This window comes from Leptosomus discolor, chromosome 2, assembly GCF_034619465.1.
Source record: "Leptosomus discolor isolate bLepDis1 chromosome 2, bLepDis1.hap2, whole genome shotgun sequence".
Lineage (NCBI taxonomy): Eukaryota > Metazoa > Chordata > Aves > Leptosomiformes > Leptosomidae > Leptosomus > Leptosomus discolor.
Genome location: NC_141392.1, coordinates 126526970 through 126546844, shown reverse-complemented (window position 1 = coordinate 126546844; position 19875 = coordinate 126526970). Strand labels below are relative to the sequence as shown.

Sequence of the window (19875 nt, the reverse complement as noted above, 5' to 3'; positions counted from 1 at the left end):
CCAATTTCTGGCTCGGTTGGGACTGCGAAGAGCTGCCTCTCCCTGGGGGTTTCGCATGGTGGTGACCAGGACGGGATGCCCAGCACCCCCCCCCCCCGCCCCCAGGGCACTGCCAGGCCATGGCACAGCTTCGGCAAACCCCACCGCGACGGGGCAGAGGGGGGAACTTTCTCCCCTTCCCACGTTAATCCCTCCAGCCCCTCTTGCCAGCCGCAGCCAGCACCCAGCACCCCTCTCGGCTCAGCCCTGTCCTGGCTGATGAGGCCACTTGGGGTGACCCTCCCCCAGTGTGTCACTAGACCCCCCCCCCCCCAAGCATCCTTCTGGTGGGGGGAGCCCATCTTTGGGGGCGTGCTAACCCGCAGAAACCACTTCCCAGCAGCCTCCACCGTGGATTGCCCGTGATTTCCTCGTGGTCTTGCGAAAAGGTCTGCGGATGGTCTCACTAGGAAGCCTCGGGGGTGGAAGCAGGGGGGGAGACCAGGAGCCTCGTACAGATTGTGGCTTCCACGGGAGAGAAACGGGGCTCCAGAGGGGACGTGGATGCAGCAGACCCAGGTTCAGCCCAGCAGCTCCCCTGGGGATGCTGCCAGGGGGACGGCCCTTCTCCCCACCGGCAAGATGGCTCAGAGGTCACGAGCAGCACGACCACTCTCCTCTTTGGAAGGAGATGCTTGCGACGAGGGGACTTGCCCCCACGGTATGGGGATGACAGGCAAGCACAAGGCACGGCAGGACTTTGTGCACGGTTTATCTCAGCCAGAACGAACAGCGCGGTGGGAAGATGCTGGGGAAAAGCCCGAACCGTACGGTTTCCAACTCAAAAAGCACAAACCGAACAGAGACTTGCGGTGCTGCCCTCGTGGCTTACACAGAGCAGCTCGGAGAAAACTCAGCTGGAAGAGGCACCGTTCTCCTGGTTTGTGTCACCGAAGGCTGCGGTCCACGGGGTCCCATCCCCGCCCCCTCCCCGCGCCCTGCAGCCTTGGGGCTGGGCATTGCTCCGGCCACGGGTGCTGGAAACCGGCTCCACCGCCACGCCACGGACCCGCTTCCCCTCTTTAAATAAACTCTTCTAGACATTGTCCGAGGAAACGCCAACGGTCCCTCCGGCCACCGCTCCTGGGGACCCCCGCACGGCCTCCCCCCCACCCCCCACCCCCCCCCCGGGATGCCAGCTCCCCCCCCAGCCGCCGTGCCCCCCCGCCCCAACTCCCAGTGGCGAGGAGCGGGGGGTCCAGGTCCCCATCGCAACGCGCCGCCTGCGGCCGTCCGTCCTCGGAGGGCCCAAGGGACGGACACACGGAGCTGCTGGCAGCCAGCGAGCGGGGAGCCGGGGAGCCGGAGGGATCTTCAGCCGCCCTCCGGCCTCGGGGACGGCCAGGTCCCCCCCCCAGCCCTTTTCCAGGGGTGAGTCACCAGATGCCTCCCTTCTTCAGAAGACAAGACGGATGCTAAAGACACGAGCGGCTGCAGGAGGAGGGGGGACAGGGAGGGCAGGACGGCGAGGCCACAGGAGACACACAAAAGCCAGCTCCTCCGCAACGCTCTCCTCCCATCTCCGCCGGCCGCAGCGCGGCGGGTCCCTCTCCTCCTCTCCTTCCCTCTCTCCGCCCCTGCCCTCACTCCAAGCACAGCTTCACCAGGTTGGCCTGGACCTTGGCTTGGTCCACGGCATCCAGGAGGTTCTTGGCATCCACGGCCAGGGTGTGGGAGGCCGTCAGCATCTGCCGCTTGCACTCCTCGCTCAGCGAGGTGACGGCGTTCTGCTGCGCCAGGCGCATCTTGTTGATGAGGTCAGCCAAGTCCTTGTTGAGCAGCTTCTGGGTCCCCTCGATCTGGCCGTGACAGGCAGGGGTGTGTGGGGGGTGGGGTTACAGACAGGGGTGCCACCGGCACACCACCCCATGGCAGACACCCTTCCCCTCGTCCCTGGTCCTACCTCGGTGCGGGAGGCAGCGGGCAGGACGGGCAGGATCTCGTCGACGCTGCCGATCAGCTTGCGGAGGGACAGGCCCACGTTCTGCGGGGAGGGAGGCAGGGTCAAGGGTGGGTGCGGGTACGGGCATGGGGAAGTGGTGCGTGGGAACGGTCTGTGCCGCTGAGTCAAGGATCCCGTTTGGGAGAGGGGTGGGAGAGAGGTGTGGTGGGAGATTCTCCCATCATTGACCCAGGGACATGACAGAAGAGCAGGGAGTGCTGGAATGCTCCCACTATTGACTTAAGGATCCAACGGAGGAGCAAGGCACATTAGAAACTCTCATTGTTGGCCCAAGGACCCAATGGAGGAGCAGGGAATGCTGGAATGCTCCCTCCATTGACCCAAGGACCAAACAGAGGAGCAGGGCATGTTGGAAACTCTCACTGTTGGTCCAAGGATCCAATGCAGGTGCAGGGAGTGCTGGACATGCTCTCACCATTGACCCAAGGACCAAATGGAGGAGCAGGGAGTGCTGGAATGCTCCCACCATTGACTTAAGGACCCAATGGAGGAGTAGGGAGTGCTGGAAACTCTCACTGTTGACCCAAGGACCCAACAGAGGAGCTGGGAGTGCTGGACATGCTCCCACCATTGACCCAAGGACCAAATGGAGGAGCAGGGCATGTTGGAAACTCTCATTGTTGATCCAAGGACCCAACAGAGGAGCAGGGAGTGCTGGAAATGCTCCCACCATTGGCCCAAGGCCCCAACGGAGCTACAGAGCGTGCTGGAACTGCTCCCACCATTGGCCCAAGGCCCCAACGGAGGAGCTGGGAATGTTGGAAGCTCTCCCTCTTACCTATGCAAGACCTTCCCGAGAAGGATGCTTGGTGGGAGCCGCTCAGCAGACTCATTCCCAGCTCCCTCCCCCATTCCTGACAAAAGCCCTGGCGTTGTCCCCTCCCTACCTTCACCACGAGGATGTACCCCTCGGGGGGCAGGAGGCTGATCTCGTTCTTCAGCTGCAGCACGGCCCGTACCAGGTCCATGACGTTGCTGTACACCGTGTCATCGGTGCGGTCCAGGTTGGCGGTGGGGGCCGGGTGGATGGATTGCTGGGGAACGGGGACACAACGGGATCAGATGGACCAAGGGGGCAAGAAAAGGAAGAGCAACACCTATGGGGAGCCCTGGTCAGACCCATCCACCTCCCGCCCGCCACCCTGATGCTGCTGGGTACGTCTGACCCCTTTGGGGCCTCGGGGGGGGGAGTCAAAAAAGTCTCATCCTGCAGATGCAGAGGGATGATGGAGGTGGAGGAATGTGACTGTGGAGATGGAAGAGGAGGACCAGGACTGTGGTGGCCCAATCCAGGGGGGTCTTACCTGCGCCCCAAGTCTTGGAGGCTTCTGGGGGGGCCCCGTGAACTCTGCTACACCGTCAGTAAGGGAAAGGAAGGAGAGTCACTCCACGCTGCCCCCACGGACACGCGGGAACGCTGCGAGACCCCTGGGACCTGCCCCACGTCCCACACCACCCAGCAGCAGCGTGTCCCACTGCGGCTGGACACCCAGCCCCACCCCAGGGTCAGACCCCCTTGGACCCCCATGGTTGGGACAGGCAGACCCCCTCCCTCCTAAGGGCAGGCAAAGCTGCTCCCCATGATCTGGGATTTCTTTCTGGGGAAGATCCCAAAGCCGGGAGGGATGTGGCCCCGAGGGCTCCCCGCTTGTAGCCCCACACCCCGTGCAGCTGCGGGCACTCACTGTAATCCGTCTCCTTCTCCGGGAGAAGCTGTGGAGGGGGAAGAAACAGCGAGTAAGAGGCACAAAGTCCTGGCTGGAGGCAGCAAAGATGGAGGAGGCATCGCCATCCCCTCCATACCACCAGTATTTCACCTCATTGACATTTTCAGGTTAATTTTCCCAAGGTGAGGGACATATATATAAATATTTACCACCCATTCACGCCAAAGCAAAGGAGGATCTCTGGACAACCCCAAAAGAAGGACCCAAATACACCCCAACCTGGTTTCTCCAGGGCTGCCACCACTCACCGGAGGAGCGTTGTTGTTCATAAACACAGTCGGGTCCTGCAAAGGGGGAGAAGCTTTGTGAGAGGCATGGAAAAAAGGAAAAAGAGAGGGGGGGAAAAAAGAAAAAAAAAAGGGATTTTCCTGATTTCTGGGAGACTCATGAAACATATCACAGGAACGCCTCTCTGTAGGGTCTGGGAATGTGGGCGGGGAAGGGGCTTCCTGCCCATAGCTGGTCCCATCTCCATCCCACCCCATCACGCCTATCTGCTCCTCGCCTGTTCCTGGGGTGCCAGAAACCTCCAAAATACCCCTCCAAAACCTCCAATCCCCCCCCCCCCCAGCTTAATTCAAGGAGCTGTTTGCAGCCGTTTGGCATCGGGCAGCCCTGGGGGTGAGGGGAACCGGGCTTTGCTTTATCGGCTGCGTGAGCTGATGGAATAAAAGACTTCGAGTCTCCTTCTAAGCCTGCCTCACCACATCAGTCACGTGTTAGCCACCTCCAGCCCTTGTCTCAAAAGCGTTGTAAAAGCTCATTAAGACCCAAGTATTTAAAAACGGCCCAAGTTTCAAAATATCCATTTTGCAAGGAAGCAGCTCCGTGAGATTCTTAGCGGCGCCAAAGGTTTGGCTGCTGGAGGAGCTGTTCCTCCAAGGGAAACTGGCTTTTCCAGCCCCGAAGAGCAACCTCAATGGCTTCAGTGGCTCTTCCACCCCCTTGACGAGAGCCCAAGAGCTGGAAGCCCCCAGCTCGAGGCCGCTCACCAGGGACTTCTCCTCCTGCCGCAGCCACTGGTAGTCCTCCACCATCTGCTTCTGCTGCTTGTCCAGGACTTGTCGCATCTTGAGCCTCTCCATCTCCCAGAGCTTCTGCGCCTCCTCCCTGCTGCTGGGGCGGAGGAAATCTTCCTCCTGGTGGGCAGAGCCGGAGGTGTCAGGGGGGTGCTCAGGAGACAGAGCCCCCCCCGCCCTGATTTCGGCACGGGAGCCAGAGCCCCGCTCGGCGCGTGCGAGTCATGCGCCAGATGCCGACAGCCAGGAACCCTCCCCCCCCAAACTGGATTTGGGGAGCACTTGGGTTCCCAACAGGGAGAGGAAACCACGGGGTGGCCCCATATCTCCTCCCACCACCGCATCCCAGCACTTTCCATGGGCAGCGTGCATGGGCCAACCGGCGGGGGCGGGGGGCAGCTCGTTGTGCCCACGGCTGTCCCGGCACATGGGGCAGAGCAAGACCCGACCCCCGGCTCTGATTTTGGGGGCTAGAGGAACCGAGCCCAGGCTGCAAACCACCGCTGGCATTTCAGGGGGACAACCGCCGAGCGTGAGGAGCTGATCCAAAGCCCCGAGGAGCAGCAGCCGTTCGCCCCCTGCCCGTTTTTGGCGACGCCGCGCCAGCCGCTCATCCACCAGCACGCCTTTGCCGGCGGGGCGCGCGTGCAAACGTGGGTGACGGTGGCGGGGGGCGGCGGGCCGGAGACATCCCATTCACGGGCTTGATCCCTCCGGCCCACCAACAGCCCCCGTGGGGGGGGACAGGATTTGGCCCTCCCGCAGCCGGGCCGGGAGCCACATCGAGCTGGAAGCAGCGGCGGCGGCAGCGCGAAGCGAAGCGCGGGGCAGCCAGCGTCCCTCCAGCCGAGCCCTCGCCTCCTCCGAGGACCCCGGCGGGCCCGGGATGAGGTCACCCAGGACCGGGATGTCCTCTGGATGCTGCGGGATGAGGGAATCCCTCCTCTCTTACCCTCATGCTGTGGCGCTTGAAGACGTTGTGGCGGTTGAGCGGCGGGGTGTGCAGGGAGTTGGCCGGAGACTGGTACTCGATGGGGCTGGTGAGCGTAGGCGAGCTGGCACACAGACCCTCGGGCACCTGGGGGTGGCGGGGGGGTGGGGGGGCAGCGGGGTGGCGCGGGCACAAAACAAAGCCACGGGGTGGGGGTGGGGGGGGCGGTTAGTGCGGACAGACGGACGGACAGACAGAGCGGACAACGTGGCGGGGGGGGGGGGGGGGGAGAGCGGGCTTTTGCATCCCGAGCGGCCTCTGCCCTCCTGCCTGTCCGTGCAGCAGGATTGGGACCTTCCTCCCTGCTCGGCTCTTCTTCGCCCCGAGCGTGGGCTTGAGAGCTCCTGCGCTGCTGCCTGGACCCCTGCCCGGCCTCACAAGAGCCCCCCCAAAAAGTGTTGCTCTGGAGGGTTTCACCCTGATGCTGCAGGGCTCAGCCAAACTCAGCCCAGGGAGCACCAGAGACCAGCAAAACCTCTTCTCCTCCCAGCCGGGCGTGCAAACTGGTGCCGAGCATGCAAAATGCCCTTTCCTGGGGCGGGGGGGGGGTGGGGGGAAACCCCTCTCTGCCAGCTCCGAAACGCAGCGGGGACAGGGTTGAGCCCCGAGCGGTGCGGCGTCCTGCTGGCAAGGCGGCGGGAGGCACTTGGTGGTGGCGTGGGGCACCTCGGTGCCCCAAAAGCCATGAGCCCCCGCACGCGGGGCTTGAGCTCCAGGCAGGGCTTTCTGGCATCGACCCCCTTGCCCAGGTCCCTGTGGGATGCTTCGGCCGGGCAGCCTCACCTGGAACTGCAGCTTGGGAGCCAGGAGGTTGTTCTGGGGTGGTGGCTTGTACTTGGGTCTGCTGGGCTGCGGGGAGAGGAGGAGGGAGAAACACACAGTTGGTGGCAAGATTGGGGGCGGGGGGGGGGGTTCCCACTCCTGCAGCACTCATTGGCGGGTCGAGGCAGGGAGATGAACCTGCCTGCACGGGCTCTGCCTTCTCCTCACCTTCGGAGGTGGCTCCTGGAAGGATGGTGGCTCCATGATTTTGGGAGGCCGGTGGCGGTTGTTCCTCTCCTGCTCCTTGGCCAGCTCCTTCTCCATCAGGTAAATGTCACTGCGGGGGGAGATGGAAGGTGAGAGCTCCGGCAGGGAGCATTGCCGCATCTTCCACACCCCACGGATGGGCCACGGAAAAAGACGAGGGAGCAAGGAGGGATGGGAAGAGCAGAGGGAAAGGACCGGGAGGACACAGTTAGGTCATGGCCAACCACACCAGCATCACCACGGCTGGCCCCAGCGAGATGTGGGGACAGGATTCCCCCGCAAGACCCCCTCCCCAGGCAGCAAAGCCTTTCCATTTCAGGCCAGGCACCACCCCCCTGGGGGCAGGTGGGCTCCAGCGGTCCTTTGAGCTCGCGCTTGGCCCGAAAAACCCAACCCCAAAGTCTCGCACGAGTTCCATTTTATCCTTCCACCACCTGCCCACCCCTCCACCAAACCACGGATCCCCCAGCCCATCACCAGTCGTCCCCCCCTCCCCGCCTCCCCGCTCACCTCAAGCTACAAACCAAGTCCTTGAACTTGGGCCTTTCGCCGGGGTCGTAGTCCCAGCAGCGCGTCATGAGGGTGTAGAGGACGGGCGGGCAGAGGTCGGGCTTGGGCAGGCGGTCGCCCCTCTCCAGCACCCCGATCACGTCCTTGTTCTCCAGCCAGAAGAAGGGCTGCTTGCCGTAGCTCAGGACCTCCCACATGCACACGGCTGCGGGAGCAACACCAGCGCGACCTCAACCGGCGCGAAAGCTGGGGAAAACCAGCCCCTCGCTCGGGGGTTTTTTGGGGGACCGGGTGACGAGCGTCACGCTTCGCGGCGCGACACCAGGCCGCTCGGCTGCTCGGCCTTTCTGGTCCCTGAGGGGGGAAAAATGCAGGGGCGAGAGCTGCCGGCTCGCCCAGGGAGCTGCAAGGAGCCCAGCTCCGGGTTGCTGCTGGCCGTTAGGGACGGACAGACGGACAGAGGAGTGCCGGAGGCCGTGGGGATGGGCAGATAGGCAGGGGGATGGATATTTGCAGGGGGTAGAGTTGAACTCAGCCCCACAACTGGCTTGAATCCACTGGAGGAGGAGGAAGAACCTCATGATGGTTGAATTGGAGGAATTCCAAGGACTCCTCTGCCCAAGGAGCCCTTCCCTAGGGTGGCTGGGATAACCCCTCCTGGCTCTGGAGCAGGATTTGTCCCTGTGCACTAAAGATGATGCCATGGGAAGTGGGAAAAGCCCGGGACCCCGCTCCGTCCCTGTCCCACCACGCACCGAACATCCAGACGTCGCTGGCTGTCGTGAAGCGGCGGAAGTTGATGGATTCGGGTGACATCCACTTGATGGGGAGACGGGTGACAGAAGCTGGAGGGAGAGAGAGGATGGTGGCTGTGCTCACTGCAGGGGAGGGACAGAGCAGTCCCAGCGCAGGCAGGGCAGGGCAGTGAGGTCTCACCACGGTCTCTGACCTCACAGTGAGCCCCAACCCTCGTCACGCAGCCCTTACCTTTATAGTACTCCTCATCCTCGATGTACCTGGAGAGCCCGAAGTCACCCAGCTTCACACACTCCGGGGAGGCCACCAGGATGTTCCTGACAGCAATATCCCTGCAAGGAGAGAGACCCTTGGCTGGGGAGAAGGGATTGGAGAAGGGATGGAGAAAGGGAGCTCACACCTGGACGCCCAGGGTCTGCAGCAAAGGATGCTGCCAGCCTCTGCCTCTGCCTGCTCCTGCTCCCCACCCGCCCGCCCCCACCTCGGTTCCTGCCTTCCCCTGTCTCTCCTGGCATCCTGCCTGCCTCCTTTTCCCTCCTGCCCTACCTGTGCACGCAGTTGATGGCCTCCAGGTAAGCCAGGGCTTTGCTGATCTGCAGCACGTAGAGGATGAGCGTGGGCACGGCGAGACAGTGCTTGTTCTGCTCCAGGTATTGCCCCAGCTGCAACGGGACAGGCGAGGGGGAAGGGGGGGGCGCTCAGGGATCGAGCAGGGGCAGGAAGGGTGGCAGGGGGACAGGAAGGGTGGCAGGGGGACAGGAAGGGTGGCAGGGGGACAGGAAGGGTGGCAGAGGGACGGGATGGGTGGCAGGGGGACAGGATAGGTGGCAGGGGGACAGGATGGGTGGCAGGGGGACAGGATGGGTGGCAGAGGGACGGGATGGGTGGCAGGGGGACAGGATGGGCTCCAGCGGTGGGACACCCCCCCCCTCCCCCGCTCACCTCTCCGTAGGGATAGAGCTCCATGATGATCCAGGTGGGCTCCTCTTCCGCGATGCCGATGAGCTTCACGATATGGGGGTGGTCCAGCTTCTTCATCAGCACTGTGGGGAGACCACCTCAGACACCCTGCAATGGAGGGGGGGACACACACACACCACCCCTCCAGGAGCCCCATCCCTTGTCCTGAGGGGTAGGGGAAGGTCTCGGCCGTGAAGCTGGAGACAGAGCAGGAGGAACTGACAGCCTGTTACACCCCCAAAGGGCTTGGGGGTCCTGGTTTCTCCAGCTCCCCAGGGATCTACATCCACGGTGGGGCCCATCTGCTCTCAGATCCAGCAGCTTTTCTTCCCCCTCCCTGGTGGCCATCCCTCCCATAAGGCAGGTATTTTGGGGAACAGCCCAGTCACAGGGGTGAGGGCACGGGCCACCTCCCTGCCCCTGCTCTGTCCTGCATCGAAATGGCCACTTGTCCCCAAGCAAGGCCCAGAAGACGCCAGAAGAAGGTTCTGCCATCCTGTCCGTAACGCCCCACACCATTGCAATGCTGCAAACACCACCAGGCCCACCCCCCCCCCCCCATCTGTCATCCCCCCTCCTATGTGAGCCCCAGGGGAGGGCTCTGTCTCCCCCCTCAAAGGGCAGCAGGATCCCCCTGGCGTACCCGCTTCGCTCAGGAACTTGTCCCTGTTCTCTGGGCTGCAGTCCTTCTTGCAGGTCTTCACGGCCACGTTGAGCCGCTCCCCTTTCTACAAGGAGAAGGAGGGGTGGGGGCTGCGTCACCCCACTCTCCCCTCCCACCCCCCCACCCCCCCCAGCCGTTGGGGGAGGCAGGCAGGGCAGGGAGAAGGCAGGACGCTCACCGGGGTGGTGTAGATCCCCTCGTAGACCTCTCCGAAGAAGCCTTCCCCGAGGATCCTGCCCAACGTGATGTCCTCCCGGGAGATCCCGTAGGGCTGAGCTTCACCGACAGGGGAGCAGGGCAGAGGTGGCAGCTCCAGAGGGTGGGAAGCTGCCTGTACCCCTGCCCGCTCCGTGGGCAGACACCCCCCCCCCCCCGCTAAGCAGGAGATGTTGGCCATCCCTGGGTACCAACCCTCTCCATCACCCCCTCGGCAAGGACCTACAGGTCCTGCCCCACGGCACATGGGGTGATCCCAGTTCCTTCAGCCCCTCTCGGGGTTGAGGCAGCGCAGGCAAAACCTTGTTCCCAGCTTGGGGGGGGGGGGGGTGGGGTGTGGGAAAATTGGGGTGGGCAGGAGGAGGTGGGAGGGCTTGGTTGGGCTGCTGGGAGATGGGCAGAGAGGGCATGCAGGGGTGGCACCTACCTCCAGACCTTGGTCTTGAGGACTCATCAGGGATTTCAGCGTAAATCTCGGAGTCTAGGGCAAGGAGGAGGTTGCAGGCAGGGATGCAGGCAGCTCATGGGGCGGGGGGGGTTGGGGGGGGGGGCGTTTCTTGCAGCATCCCCCTGGGGTTCGGCCACCCAGCCCGGAGCAAACCCCGCAGAGACCACGGGGGAGGGGGGGGGGGTGTGCCAGCCTGACCCTCCCCTGGGATGCTGGGCTGCATCTTGACCGCCAGGAAAAGGCCTGGGGGGGTGTCCAACTCCACCAAACCCCCAAAGCCCCCCACCCCCCACCGTCTCCCCCCTTCTCGGTGTCCCACAGCCCTGCCTGCACCCCTGGGGCTGGTGGGAAGGGTGGAGATGAGCCAAAAACTCACCCAGGCTCACGCTGTCCGACAGCGCGGACTGTCTCTCCTCCAGGTGCCTGTTGGGGGGGGGGAGAAGGTTGGGGGCAGGGAGCGTGTTGGGGGGGGGGCGGGTGGGGGGGCAGGATGGGGTCCCAGCTCTGCTCCCGGGGCCAGGAACTACTCACAGGGCCGGGATCTGCGGGAGGCCGATCCTCTTCTCCCTCTCTGCGGAAAGGGCAGCAGAGAGTCATTTCCCAGCTCCCCCCCCCCCACCATCCGAGCCCGAGGGACCGAGGCCTCGCCCACACGTGCAGCGAGTTCGGCGGGTCTCAGCCGGGGCGGGGGGTGTCACTCCAAAGCCACCGGTGATGCTGTGGCCATGGAGAGGGTACGGATGGGGACCCTGCTGGGGTCGGTGTTTCCCCCCCCTCCGCCTCCCGCCAGGGTGCTCACCTCTCCTGGGGAAGACGATGAGGGAGGTTTCCATGTCCCCTTGCAGGCGGCAGTAGCCATCGATGAGGTCGGCCATGTTCTCCGCCTCGGCCAGAGAAGCGGTCTTGATAGCCAGGGACTGGGGGAGACGGCAGGGACGGGGGGGACACGGGTGAGCCCAGAACCGGGACAGGGGGTGCTGCGATGGGGATGGGGGGCAGGGGGGGTGTCTCTCCTGCTTCTCTCCACCTTGAGGGAGCTCAGTGACCACCTCCCTGCTCTCCAGCGGATCCCAGTTTCTCCAGCATTGGCCGTCCCAGCATCCCGGTCAAGACATCCAGCACCAAACCACCCCCAGGCAGGGCTGGACCCTTGGGGTAGGGGCACCCCCCGGGGGCAGCTTGGGTGTCCCCTGCTTTTGGGGGACACTCTCCCCTCCCTCAGGGCTGGAGGCAGGAGCTCTCTCGGTGGAAATGGCACCATCCACCGAGCCTTGCCTAACCCGCAGGGATGCCGTTACCACCCCCCAGCACTGGGGGATCCCCCATCCCACCCTCATCCCCCCCACTCCCAGCACCCAGGGGGCACACCCTCCCCGCCCCCCAACCCCTCCTTACCTGGGGGGTGCCGCTGAGCCCCAGCTGCAGCACAGCCCGGCCCTCCTCCACGCTGGAGCACTTGATGGACTTGATGTGCTTGAATTCGGCCAAGCACGTGGGCTGGGGAAGAGAGGCAGAGCCCTGGCATCATTTTTAATCACCAGTTTAAGAGCAGACACCCCCTGCTCCCCATCCAGCACCCCAAAACACACCCCACACACCCCCCCCCCCCCCATACCTTGGCCTCCTTGCTCGTCATCTGCCGGATGCCCTTGGGTCCGATGACCAGGTCCACTGTGATGTTCCACCCTTGCTGGGGAGGCAGCAGGAGGAAAATTTGGGGTGGGGAGTGGGGGGGTGGAGGTATATACCCCCAGAGCCAGCTCCTTTCTCCCTCAACCTGCTGCAAGGTGTGGGAAGAATCACCTTCCCGGAGGGACTTGGAGAGGGGATGGAGGATGGGGCAAGGCAACGAGCCCAGCACGGGTGGGTTTTCCTCCTTCTGGCCCCAAAGGGGTTCCCAGTGCTCCTGGTTTGCCACCTTCTCACCCCAAAGGGGTTCAGCAAACTTCAGGCACCGGCTCGCACCCACCACGCTTGGACCCCTGGCTGTGGAAGGTCCCCAGAGCCCCCCGCCGCACCCCTAGTCCCTCTCAGCTCGCAGCACCCTCCAAAAAGGAGCCCCCAAAGCCTCCCCCCCCACTGCGAGGAGGGGGAGAGATGCTCAGGTCCCCCTCGGGGAGGTGATGCTGGGAGGCTGCCCAGGGTATTTGGGGTTTGTGTCTCTCCTGGGGGGGGGACACACGACAACGAGGGATTTCCAAGCCTTGGAAACTCCCTGCAGGGGCTCCTCCGAGCTGGGGGTGGCCGAGTCCCCATCCGAGGCTGGGGACCACGGCAGGGAGCAGCCCACAGCAGGGTGGCTTTGTCCACGCCGCCACTGGTGAGCATCACTGGTCTGTGCTGCCTCAGTGGTGCCAGGGGATGTTTTGGGTGGCAGCTCGCTGGGTTAATTAACGGCTTAAGAGCACTGATGACCACAGAATCATAGAGTCATTAAGGTTGGAGAAGACCTCTAAGATCATCAAGTCTAACCATCAACTCAACCCCACTAAACCATGTCCCAAAGTGCCACCTCTACACGGTTTTTGAACACCTCCAGGGACGGTGACTCCGCCACTTCCCTGGGCAGCCTGTTGGAGTGTTTCACCACCCTTTCCACAAAGAAATTTTCCCTTAAATCCAACCTAAACCTCTCCTGGCGCAGCTTGAGGCCATGGTTGCATTTTCAAGGAAGACTTTGCTGGCTTGAAGGCCATGGGAGATGCAGCCTTGTCCTTGTGATGGAGCTTGTCCCCAGCCTGCAGTTTCCCTCCTGCACACGGGGCAGGGGGATGTCCTCCCCTCCCATCCCCTGCCATTCTATCCCATCCCCTCCCCTCCCATCCTATCCCATCCCATCCCATCCCATCCCATCCCATCCCATCCCATCCCATCCCATCCCATCCCATCCCATCCCATCCCATCCCATGGCCTCACGATAAGCTCGCAGCGGTAGCTCTCCTGGTCGATGTTGGCGAAGGTGGAGAGGGTGTGGAGGAACTTGAGGATGCACTCCTCCTCCCGCAGCAGGGCGTACTGCTGGAAGGTCTGCTGGATCATCTTCCGGAACTGCTTGGGCTGCGGGCACAGCGGCCGCTAGCCACGCCGGCCACGGGCCAGGCAGGCAGCGGGGATGAGGGGGGGCGGGGGGGTGCGAGCTGCACGTGGGCACGGGCACGCGTGTGCTCACCTGCAGGTGTGACTATGCACCCGCAGCCACGCGTGCGCACACGCGTGCGCGTGCCAGCACGCCTCCACGTGTGCGTGCTCCCTCACACGCACAGGAGTGCGGGCAGATGGGCACGCACACGTGTCTGCAAACGTGGCTGTGCGTGTGCGTGCCCACGTGCATATGCATACGTGTGAGCAGACGTGCCTGCATGCGCACATCTGCACAGACACGTGTGTACACAGATGCACACGCATGCACACACACCTTCACACGGGTGAGCAGACGTGCCTGCACAGACACATGTGCACACGGATGCACGTACATGCAAACACACCTTCACAGGTGTGAGCAGATGTGCCTGCACGCACATCTGCACAGACACACATGCACATGTGTGCACGTGCACGCAAACACACCTTCACATGGGTGAGCAGATGTACCTGCATGCACACATCTGCACAGACACGCGTGCACACAGATGCACATGCATGCACACACACCTTCACGCATGTGAGCAGACGTGCCTGCACAGACACACGTGCATATGTGTGCACGTACATGCAAACACACCTTCACAGGTGTGAGCAGACGTGCCTGCATGCACACATCTGCGCAGACACGCGTGCACACAGATGCACATGCAAACACACCTTCATACGTGTGAGCGGATGTGCGTGTACACGCACATCTGCACAGCCATGTGTGCATATGTGTGCACACGCATGCAAGCACACCTTCACAGGGGTGAGCAGACGTGCCTGCACGCACACATCTGCACAGACACACGTGCACACGGATGCACATGCATGCACACACACCTTCACACATGTGAGCAGATGTGCCTGCACAGACACACGTGCATATGTGTGCACATACATGCAAACACACCTTCACACGGGTGAGCAGACGTGCCTGCACGCACACATCTGCAGACATGTGTGCACACGGATGCACACACACGCAAACACACCTTCATGTATGTGAGCAGACGTGCCTGCACGCACACAACTGCACAGACACACGTGCACACGGATGCACGTGCACGCAAACACACCTTCACACGGGTGAACAGACGTGCCTGCACGCACACATCTGCACAGACACGCGTGCACACGTGTGCACATACATGCAAACACACCTTCACACGGGTGAGCAGACGTGCCCAGACCTGCAAACCCACCCGTGCACACTGATGTGCACAGGAGCACGCACGGCCCCGTACGGGAATGCACACTCACAGGCACATCCACCATCACTGGTGTGCAAAGCTGCAGGAGTGCGGGCAGACGTGCACGTACGTGTGTGTGCAAGCCCCTCCCCCACGTGTGTGCATGTATACACACGTGCACACGGGTGTGCGCACGCAGATACACCGTCACACGTGTGAGCAAGACACGTGCACAAGCGCGGGCAGCCGTGCACACAGGGGCAAATCTATGGGTGCACTTGGATGCACGCCCACGAGCACCCCCAGCCACCCCCCTGCACACGCACACATCTTGCACCCCTGCCCCCACGCCCACGCGCATGTCCCTCACCTTCAGGTTCTCCTGCATCTGGCTGGGGAAGAAGAGGTCCAGGCCCACCTCCTTCCTGCAGAGCAGAGACCCCCCGTGCACGTTAAAGGCCCTCCTGGGGGGGCTGCAGATCGGGGGGGGGTGGGGGGGTGGGGGGGTGGTGCAGCAAGCCAAGTGGGTGCTGAGGGGTGACGGGGTGCTCCGGGGGGGGAGAAGCCACCCGCCCCAGCGCAGGGTGCGAGGGTCCCAACTCCCCCTCCTTGCATCCTCCCCATCAGCAGGGCTGGTGGGTGCGGGAGGATGAGGAGCTGTGGGGGGATGAGGAGCTGTGGGAGGATGAGGAGCTGCAGAAGGATGAAGAGCTGCAGGAGGATGAGGAGTTGCAGGAGGATGAAGAGCTATTGGGGGATGAGGAGCTGTAGGAGGATGAAGAGCTGCGGGAGGATGAAGAGCTGTGGGAGGATGAGGAGCTGCAGGAGGATGAGGAGCTGTGGGGGGATGAAGAGTCGTTGGGGGATGAAGAGCTGCGGGAGGATGAGGAGTTGCGGGAGGATGAGGAGTTGTGGGAGGATGAGGAGCTGCGGGAGGATGAGGAGTTGCGGGAGGATGAGGAGCTGCGGGAGGATGAGGAGTTGCGGGAGGATGAAGAGCTGCGGGAGGATGAGGAGTTGCAGGAGGGTGAAGAGCTATTGGGGGATGAGGAGCTGCGGGAGGATGAGGAGCTGTGGGGGGATGAAGAGTCGTTGGGGGATGAAGAGCTGCGGGAGGATGAGGAGTTGCGGGAGGATGAGGAGTTGCGGGAGGATGAGGAGCTGCGGGAGGATGAGGAGTTGCGGGAGGATGAAGAGCTGCGGGAGGATGAGGAGCTGCAGAAGGATGAAGAGCTGCAGGAGGATGAGGAGTTGCAGGAGGATGAAGAGCTATTGGGGGATGAGGAGCTGTAGGAGGATGAAGAGCTGCGGGAGGATGAAGAGCTGTGGGAGGATGAGGAGCTGCGGGAGGATGAGGAGCTGTGGGGGGATGAAGAGTCGTTGGGGGATGAAGAGCTGTGGGAGGATGAGGAGTTGCGGGAGGATGAGGAGTTGCGGGAGGATGAGGAGCTGCGGGAGGATGAGGAGTTGTGGGAGGATGAGGAGTTGCAGGAGGATGAAGAGCTATTGGGGGATGAGGAGCTGTAGGAGGATGAAGAGCTGCGGGAGGATGAAGAGCTGTGGGAGGATGAGGAGCTGCGGGAGGATGAGGAGCTGCGGGAGGATGAGGAGCTGTGGGGGGATGAGGAGCTGTGGGAGGATGAAGAGCTGTGGGAGGATGAGGAGCTGCGGGAGGATGAGGAGCTGTGGGAGGATGAGGAGCTGTGGGAGGATGAAGAGCTGCGGGAGGATGAGGAGCTGCGGGAGGATGAGGAGCTGCAGAAGGATGAAGAGCTGTGGGAGGATGAGGAAGACCATCTGCAGCACCCTGGCCCCTCAGGATGGGCTGGATGGGGCGGGGGATTTGGGGGGAAGGGGGTTTCTGCCGTGCCCTACTCACTCCAGGAACTCGAAGTTGGATTTCTTATCCAGCGCGTTCTGAGGCATGTCCTTATAAAACCTCCTGCGGGAAGGGAGGGACATCAGGCGGCCGCCCTACGGTGCCATCCCCCCGCCCCGTCCCCCCCAGGAAAGAGCTCCAAACTCCCTCTCCTCCTGCCAAAACCCCTCCACGTGCCCCCCCCCCCCCCCCGCCCCCCGCCCCTCCATCCCCGTGCACGTACCTGAGCTCGAGGCAGCCCAGCTGCAGGGCCATGCCCTCGCTCACCTTGCTGGCGTAATTCTGCATGTACTCGCTCCGGAGCTGCCGAGGAGATGTTGGAGGTGGTCAGGAGATGGATGGGATGCTCCCAGGGGATGCTGGCAGGGTCCCTGCCCTCCCACATCCCGCGCCGGGACGCAGCAGGAGCGAGGTGAAAGGGGTTGGGACTGGCTCTCCCTGATGGAGGTGGACAGAGGCAGCGGTGGGATGGAACCCCAGGGGCTGCAGGGGGGTGGTGGGGGTGTTCAGCAGCCCAAGGAGGGGGAGTTAAAACGGGCTGCAAGGTCTTGGAGCTCTTGGGAACGATGTTTTCTGGGCTGGGGAGGAGCAAAATGCCCTCCTGGAGGTGTGGGGGTGGGTCAGGGTGGTTGGAGAGCAGGCTTGGCTGGGGCTACGAGACCCCCAGGGCCACCTCTGACCTGCTGGTAGAAGTAAAGCAAGGTGGTCCTGTCCTCTTTGAAGCGCTCTATGAAATCCTCGGGCAGGTAGCGGATTTGGAGGTCATACCTGGCGACGGGAGAGCCCCTTGATGAGGAGGACCACGCTGGAGGAGCTTTCCCCCGAAGGGGGCTCAGCGGTCGCCCACAGCCCTGCCCGACGTGGGTTGGGGGACACGGAGAGGGACACCACCAGGGTGGGTCTTACCTCCACTCAGCCTCCAGGTGCAGGCACTCGTACTTCTCCTGCACTTCGCCCACCGTCAGGTCCGGGTGCAGCCAGTGGATCTCGTCCGACTTCACGTGCTTCAGGCGGAGCCCGTAGCACTCGGCCAGCTTGATGTCGGGCCCGATGCGGCCGCTCACCAGGATGGACCTGATCACCTCCTGGGGTGGAAAGGAGCAGGGCTGAGACCCAAGCCAAGCTCCAGATGAGCTTTGGATAGTGGGAAAACGAGGAGGAAACACAGTATAACCGCAACAGAAATGTCCCTGGAGCGAAAACACAGCCCCGGGCACAGCCACCAGCCCCAGGGGTCTCCACACGAGGCCTCCAAAGATGCCTCCAGCTTGCTCTGCAACAACCTACAGCCTGAACACGTCTCATCCAACCTCCTAGAGGTGTTTTGCTGGGGGATAAAAGCCCAGGCGGGTCATTTCCCCACTTCCTTACACCCCAGCTGAACTACACCAACGCATGGCATCGGTTGCAAGCCGGGAGCACAGCAGCCATCATCATTGCTGGTCACCTCGTGGGGCAGCTTGTTTCTCCTGCTCCAGAACTGGGGCAATGTGGGCAGGGAGTCTCCAGGACCGTGGCAGACCTCTGCTCTTAGTCTGGTAGACAAAAAGCCAACTAAAAGCTGATGGCTGTTAACAGGACCGGTGGCCAAGCTGTCCCCGGCTTGCTCTGCTCCTGTGTCCTGCTGGCTGTGCTCCCACCCCTGAGCTGGGGACAGCCAGACCCCTGTCATTTCATGGCTTTGCTTGCATGTCCCCTCCCCAAGGGGTCTCGTTCCCAGCCAGATGAGTCCTCTCCTGCTCTGACTGCTCCTCTGAAACCTTCTGCTGTGCCATAGCCTCCTCCTGGAGATGAGAGGAGGGGGACAGAGCATGTCCCACCAGTTGAGGAACAACCCCCAGCTCAGCTGTACTTTGGTCACCTCCCTGGGACGTCATTGCAATGCTCTGTCCTGGGGACGGGCCCCAGGAGAAGGCACAGCATCACCCACGACACCCAGGGCGTCCACCTCACCTGGTGGACACCAACCCTGCAGCACCCCAGCGCAGAGCTGGCGCTGGCCGGCAGGTCCCCAGCGCCCACACATCTTCCTCCAGCTGGGAAGCCACAAGATTCCAAGTCGGAAGGGTGAGGAGCACATTTCCAGCCCAAACCCACCATATCCATGATGGAATGGCACCAGTATCACCTTCACTGTCCTCCCAGCCCCATGTCTTCACGAGCCAAGGGCAGAAGTTGGGTGCAAAAGTCCCAGTGGGGTGGGAGGAAGGACCCCAGTCCCAGCTCACAGTATGGGCAGGAGAGCAGGAGGTGCTGCTGGCCCCAGAGCTGGGTGCACCCCCCGGGGTGTCTAGGGATGGCAGAGTCACCCAAGCAGGCAGTGACACCACGACACGGCTGTAGGGAAACGCCAAAAGCTTGGGGCTGTGAAGGTCACTGTCCCCCTCACCACCAAGGACCTGTGTCCATGCAGGGCAGCAGGGATGGAGGAAAGGTGGGCACCCAGCTCCTGCTGGTCCCCAGTCTCCTCCCAGCAGCCCATGTTGAGCCCCAGCCCCACAAGGCACCATCATGTCCCAAATCCACTCGTCCCCTGGCCTCCTCCCATTGCTCCCTGCACCGCTGGGAGCCCAGGGATGTCTTCTCCAGGGCAAGCTGAACCAGGGCTTGGAAATCTCCTCTTTGCTGCCCGCAGAGGGGATCAGCAGCCACTCACCGGGGTCAAGCCTCACTGCAGGAACCGGCAGCGGGGCCGACGAGCCCTTGCCCCTCTCCAAACCCCCTTGGACCACCAGAGATGGCCAAATTTTCTCTCTGTCCTCCGAGTTTCGGTGTTTCTCAGCCACGGGGCTCTGGGGGCTACCATGTCATGGGAAAGGGTGCCTGGAAGGGAGCTAGCGCTGATGTCGGGTGGCCAAAAGAGCTCCCTCACCCCCTGCCCTGTCCACCCCCGCCGCTGCCCACATACCCGGATCTCCGTCGTCACGGGGCACTTCACCAGCTTGAAGTTCTTGCCCATGTTGAAGCTGTTGCTGTAGAAGCAGACCTTGAGGATGCGCATCTCCTCCTTGTCCATCTCCAACGTCCCCATGCCCAGGGTGGCCTCCAGTGTCCCGGCCAGGCTGCGGGAGGAGCTGCTCCGTGGGCGACCCAGCGCCTCGGGGATGGCCGACATCCTCACCACACCTGGCGTGCTAGGAGCTGAGCATCCCTTCCCTGCGGGAGAGACACCGCGCTGGCACGGCGGGCACCCGGGGGAAACCGGGGGCGGGGGTCACGCTGTGGGGTGGGGATGGGAGAGGCAGGGGTGGGATGGGGACAGAGGGGACACCCTGGGGTGGGTGGGGAAGGGATGGAGAGGCGGAGATGGATGGAAGCAGAGATGGAGAGAGAAAAGAGAGAGAGAGAGAGAGCG

At 62.9% G+C, this 19875-nt stretch overlaps 1 protein-coding gene across 2 annotated transcripts; it reads right to left on the bottom strand.

Moving 5' to 3' along the window:
* Window positions 1–1622: 1622 nt before the first annotated feature.
* Window positions 1623–19668, bottom strand: PTK2B (protein tyrosine kinase 2 beta). Of its 2 annotated transcripts, none has more exons than XM_086461724.1 (30): window positions 19429–19668; window positions 17427–17605; window positions 17201–17288; window positions 16744–16823; window positions 16521–16583; window positions 15012–15066; window positions 13239–13379; window positions 11938–12012; window positions 11718–11819; window positions 11122–11239; window positions 10854–10893; window positions 10699–10745; window positions 10302–10355; window positions 9837–9934; window positions 9638–9722; window positions 8977–9077; window positions 8581–8696; window positions 8266–8366; window positions 8034–8123; window positions 7279–7483; window positions 6730–6838; window positions 6523–6588; window positions 5701–5826; window positions 4722–4868; window positions 3978–4013; window positions 3688–3715; window positions 3292–3353; window positions 2890–3024; window positions 1943–2023; window positions 1623–1838 (listed from the first exon to the last, which is right to left on the bottom strand). In XM_086461724.1, the coding sequence occupies exons 1-30, from the start codon at window positions 19633–19635 to the stop codon at window positions 1623–1625; spliced, it is 3051 nt and encodes a 1016-aa protein (XP_086317850.1). In that variant the 5' UTR covers window positions 19636–19668. The 2 variants fall into 2 exon arrangements, with proteins under 2 accessions (XP_086317850.1, XP_086317849.1); XM_086461723.1 differs by having other exon boundaries at window positions 2890–3036; window positions 3307–3362; window positions 19429–19635.
* Window positions 19669–19875: the final 207 nt, after the last annotated feature.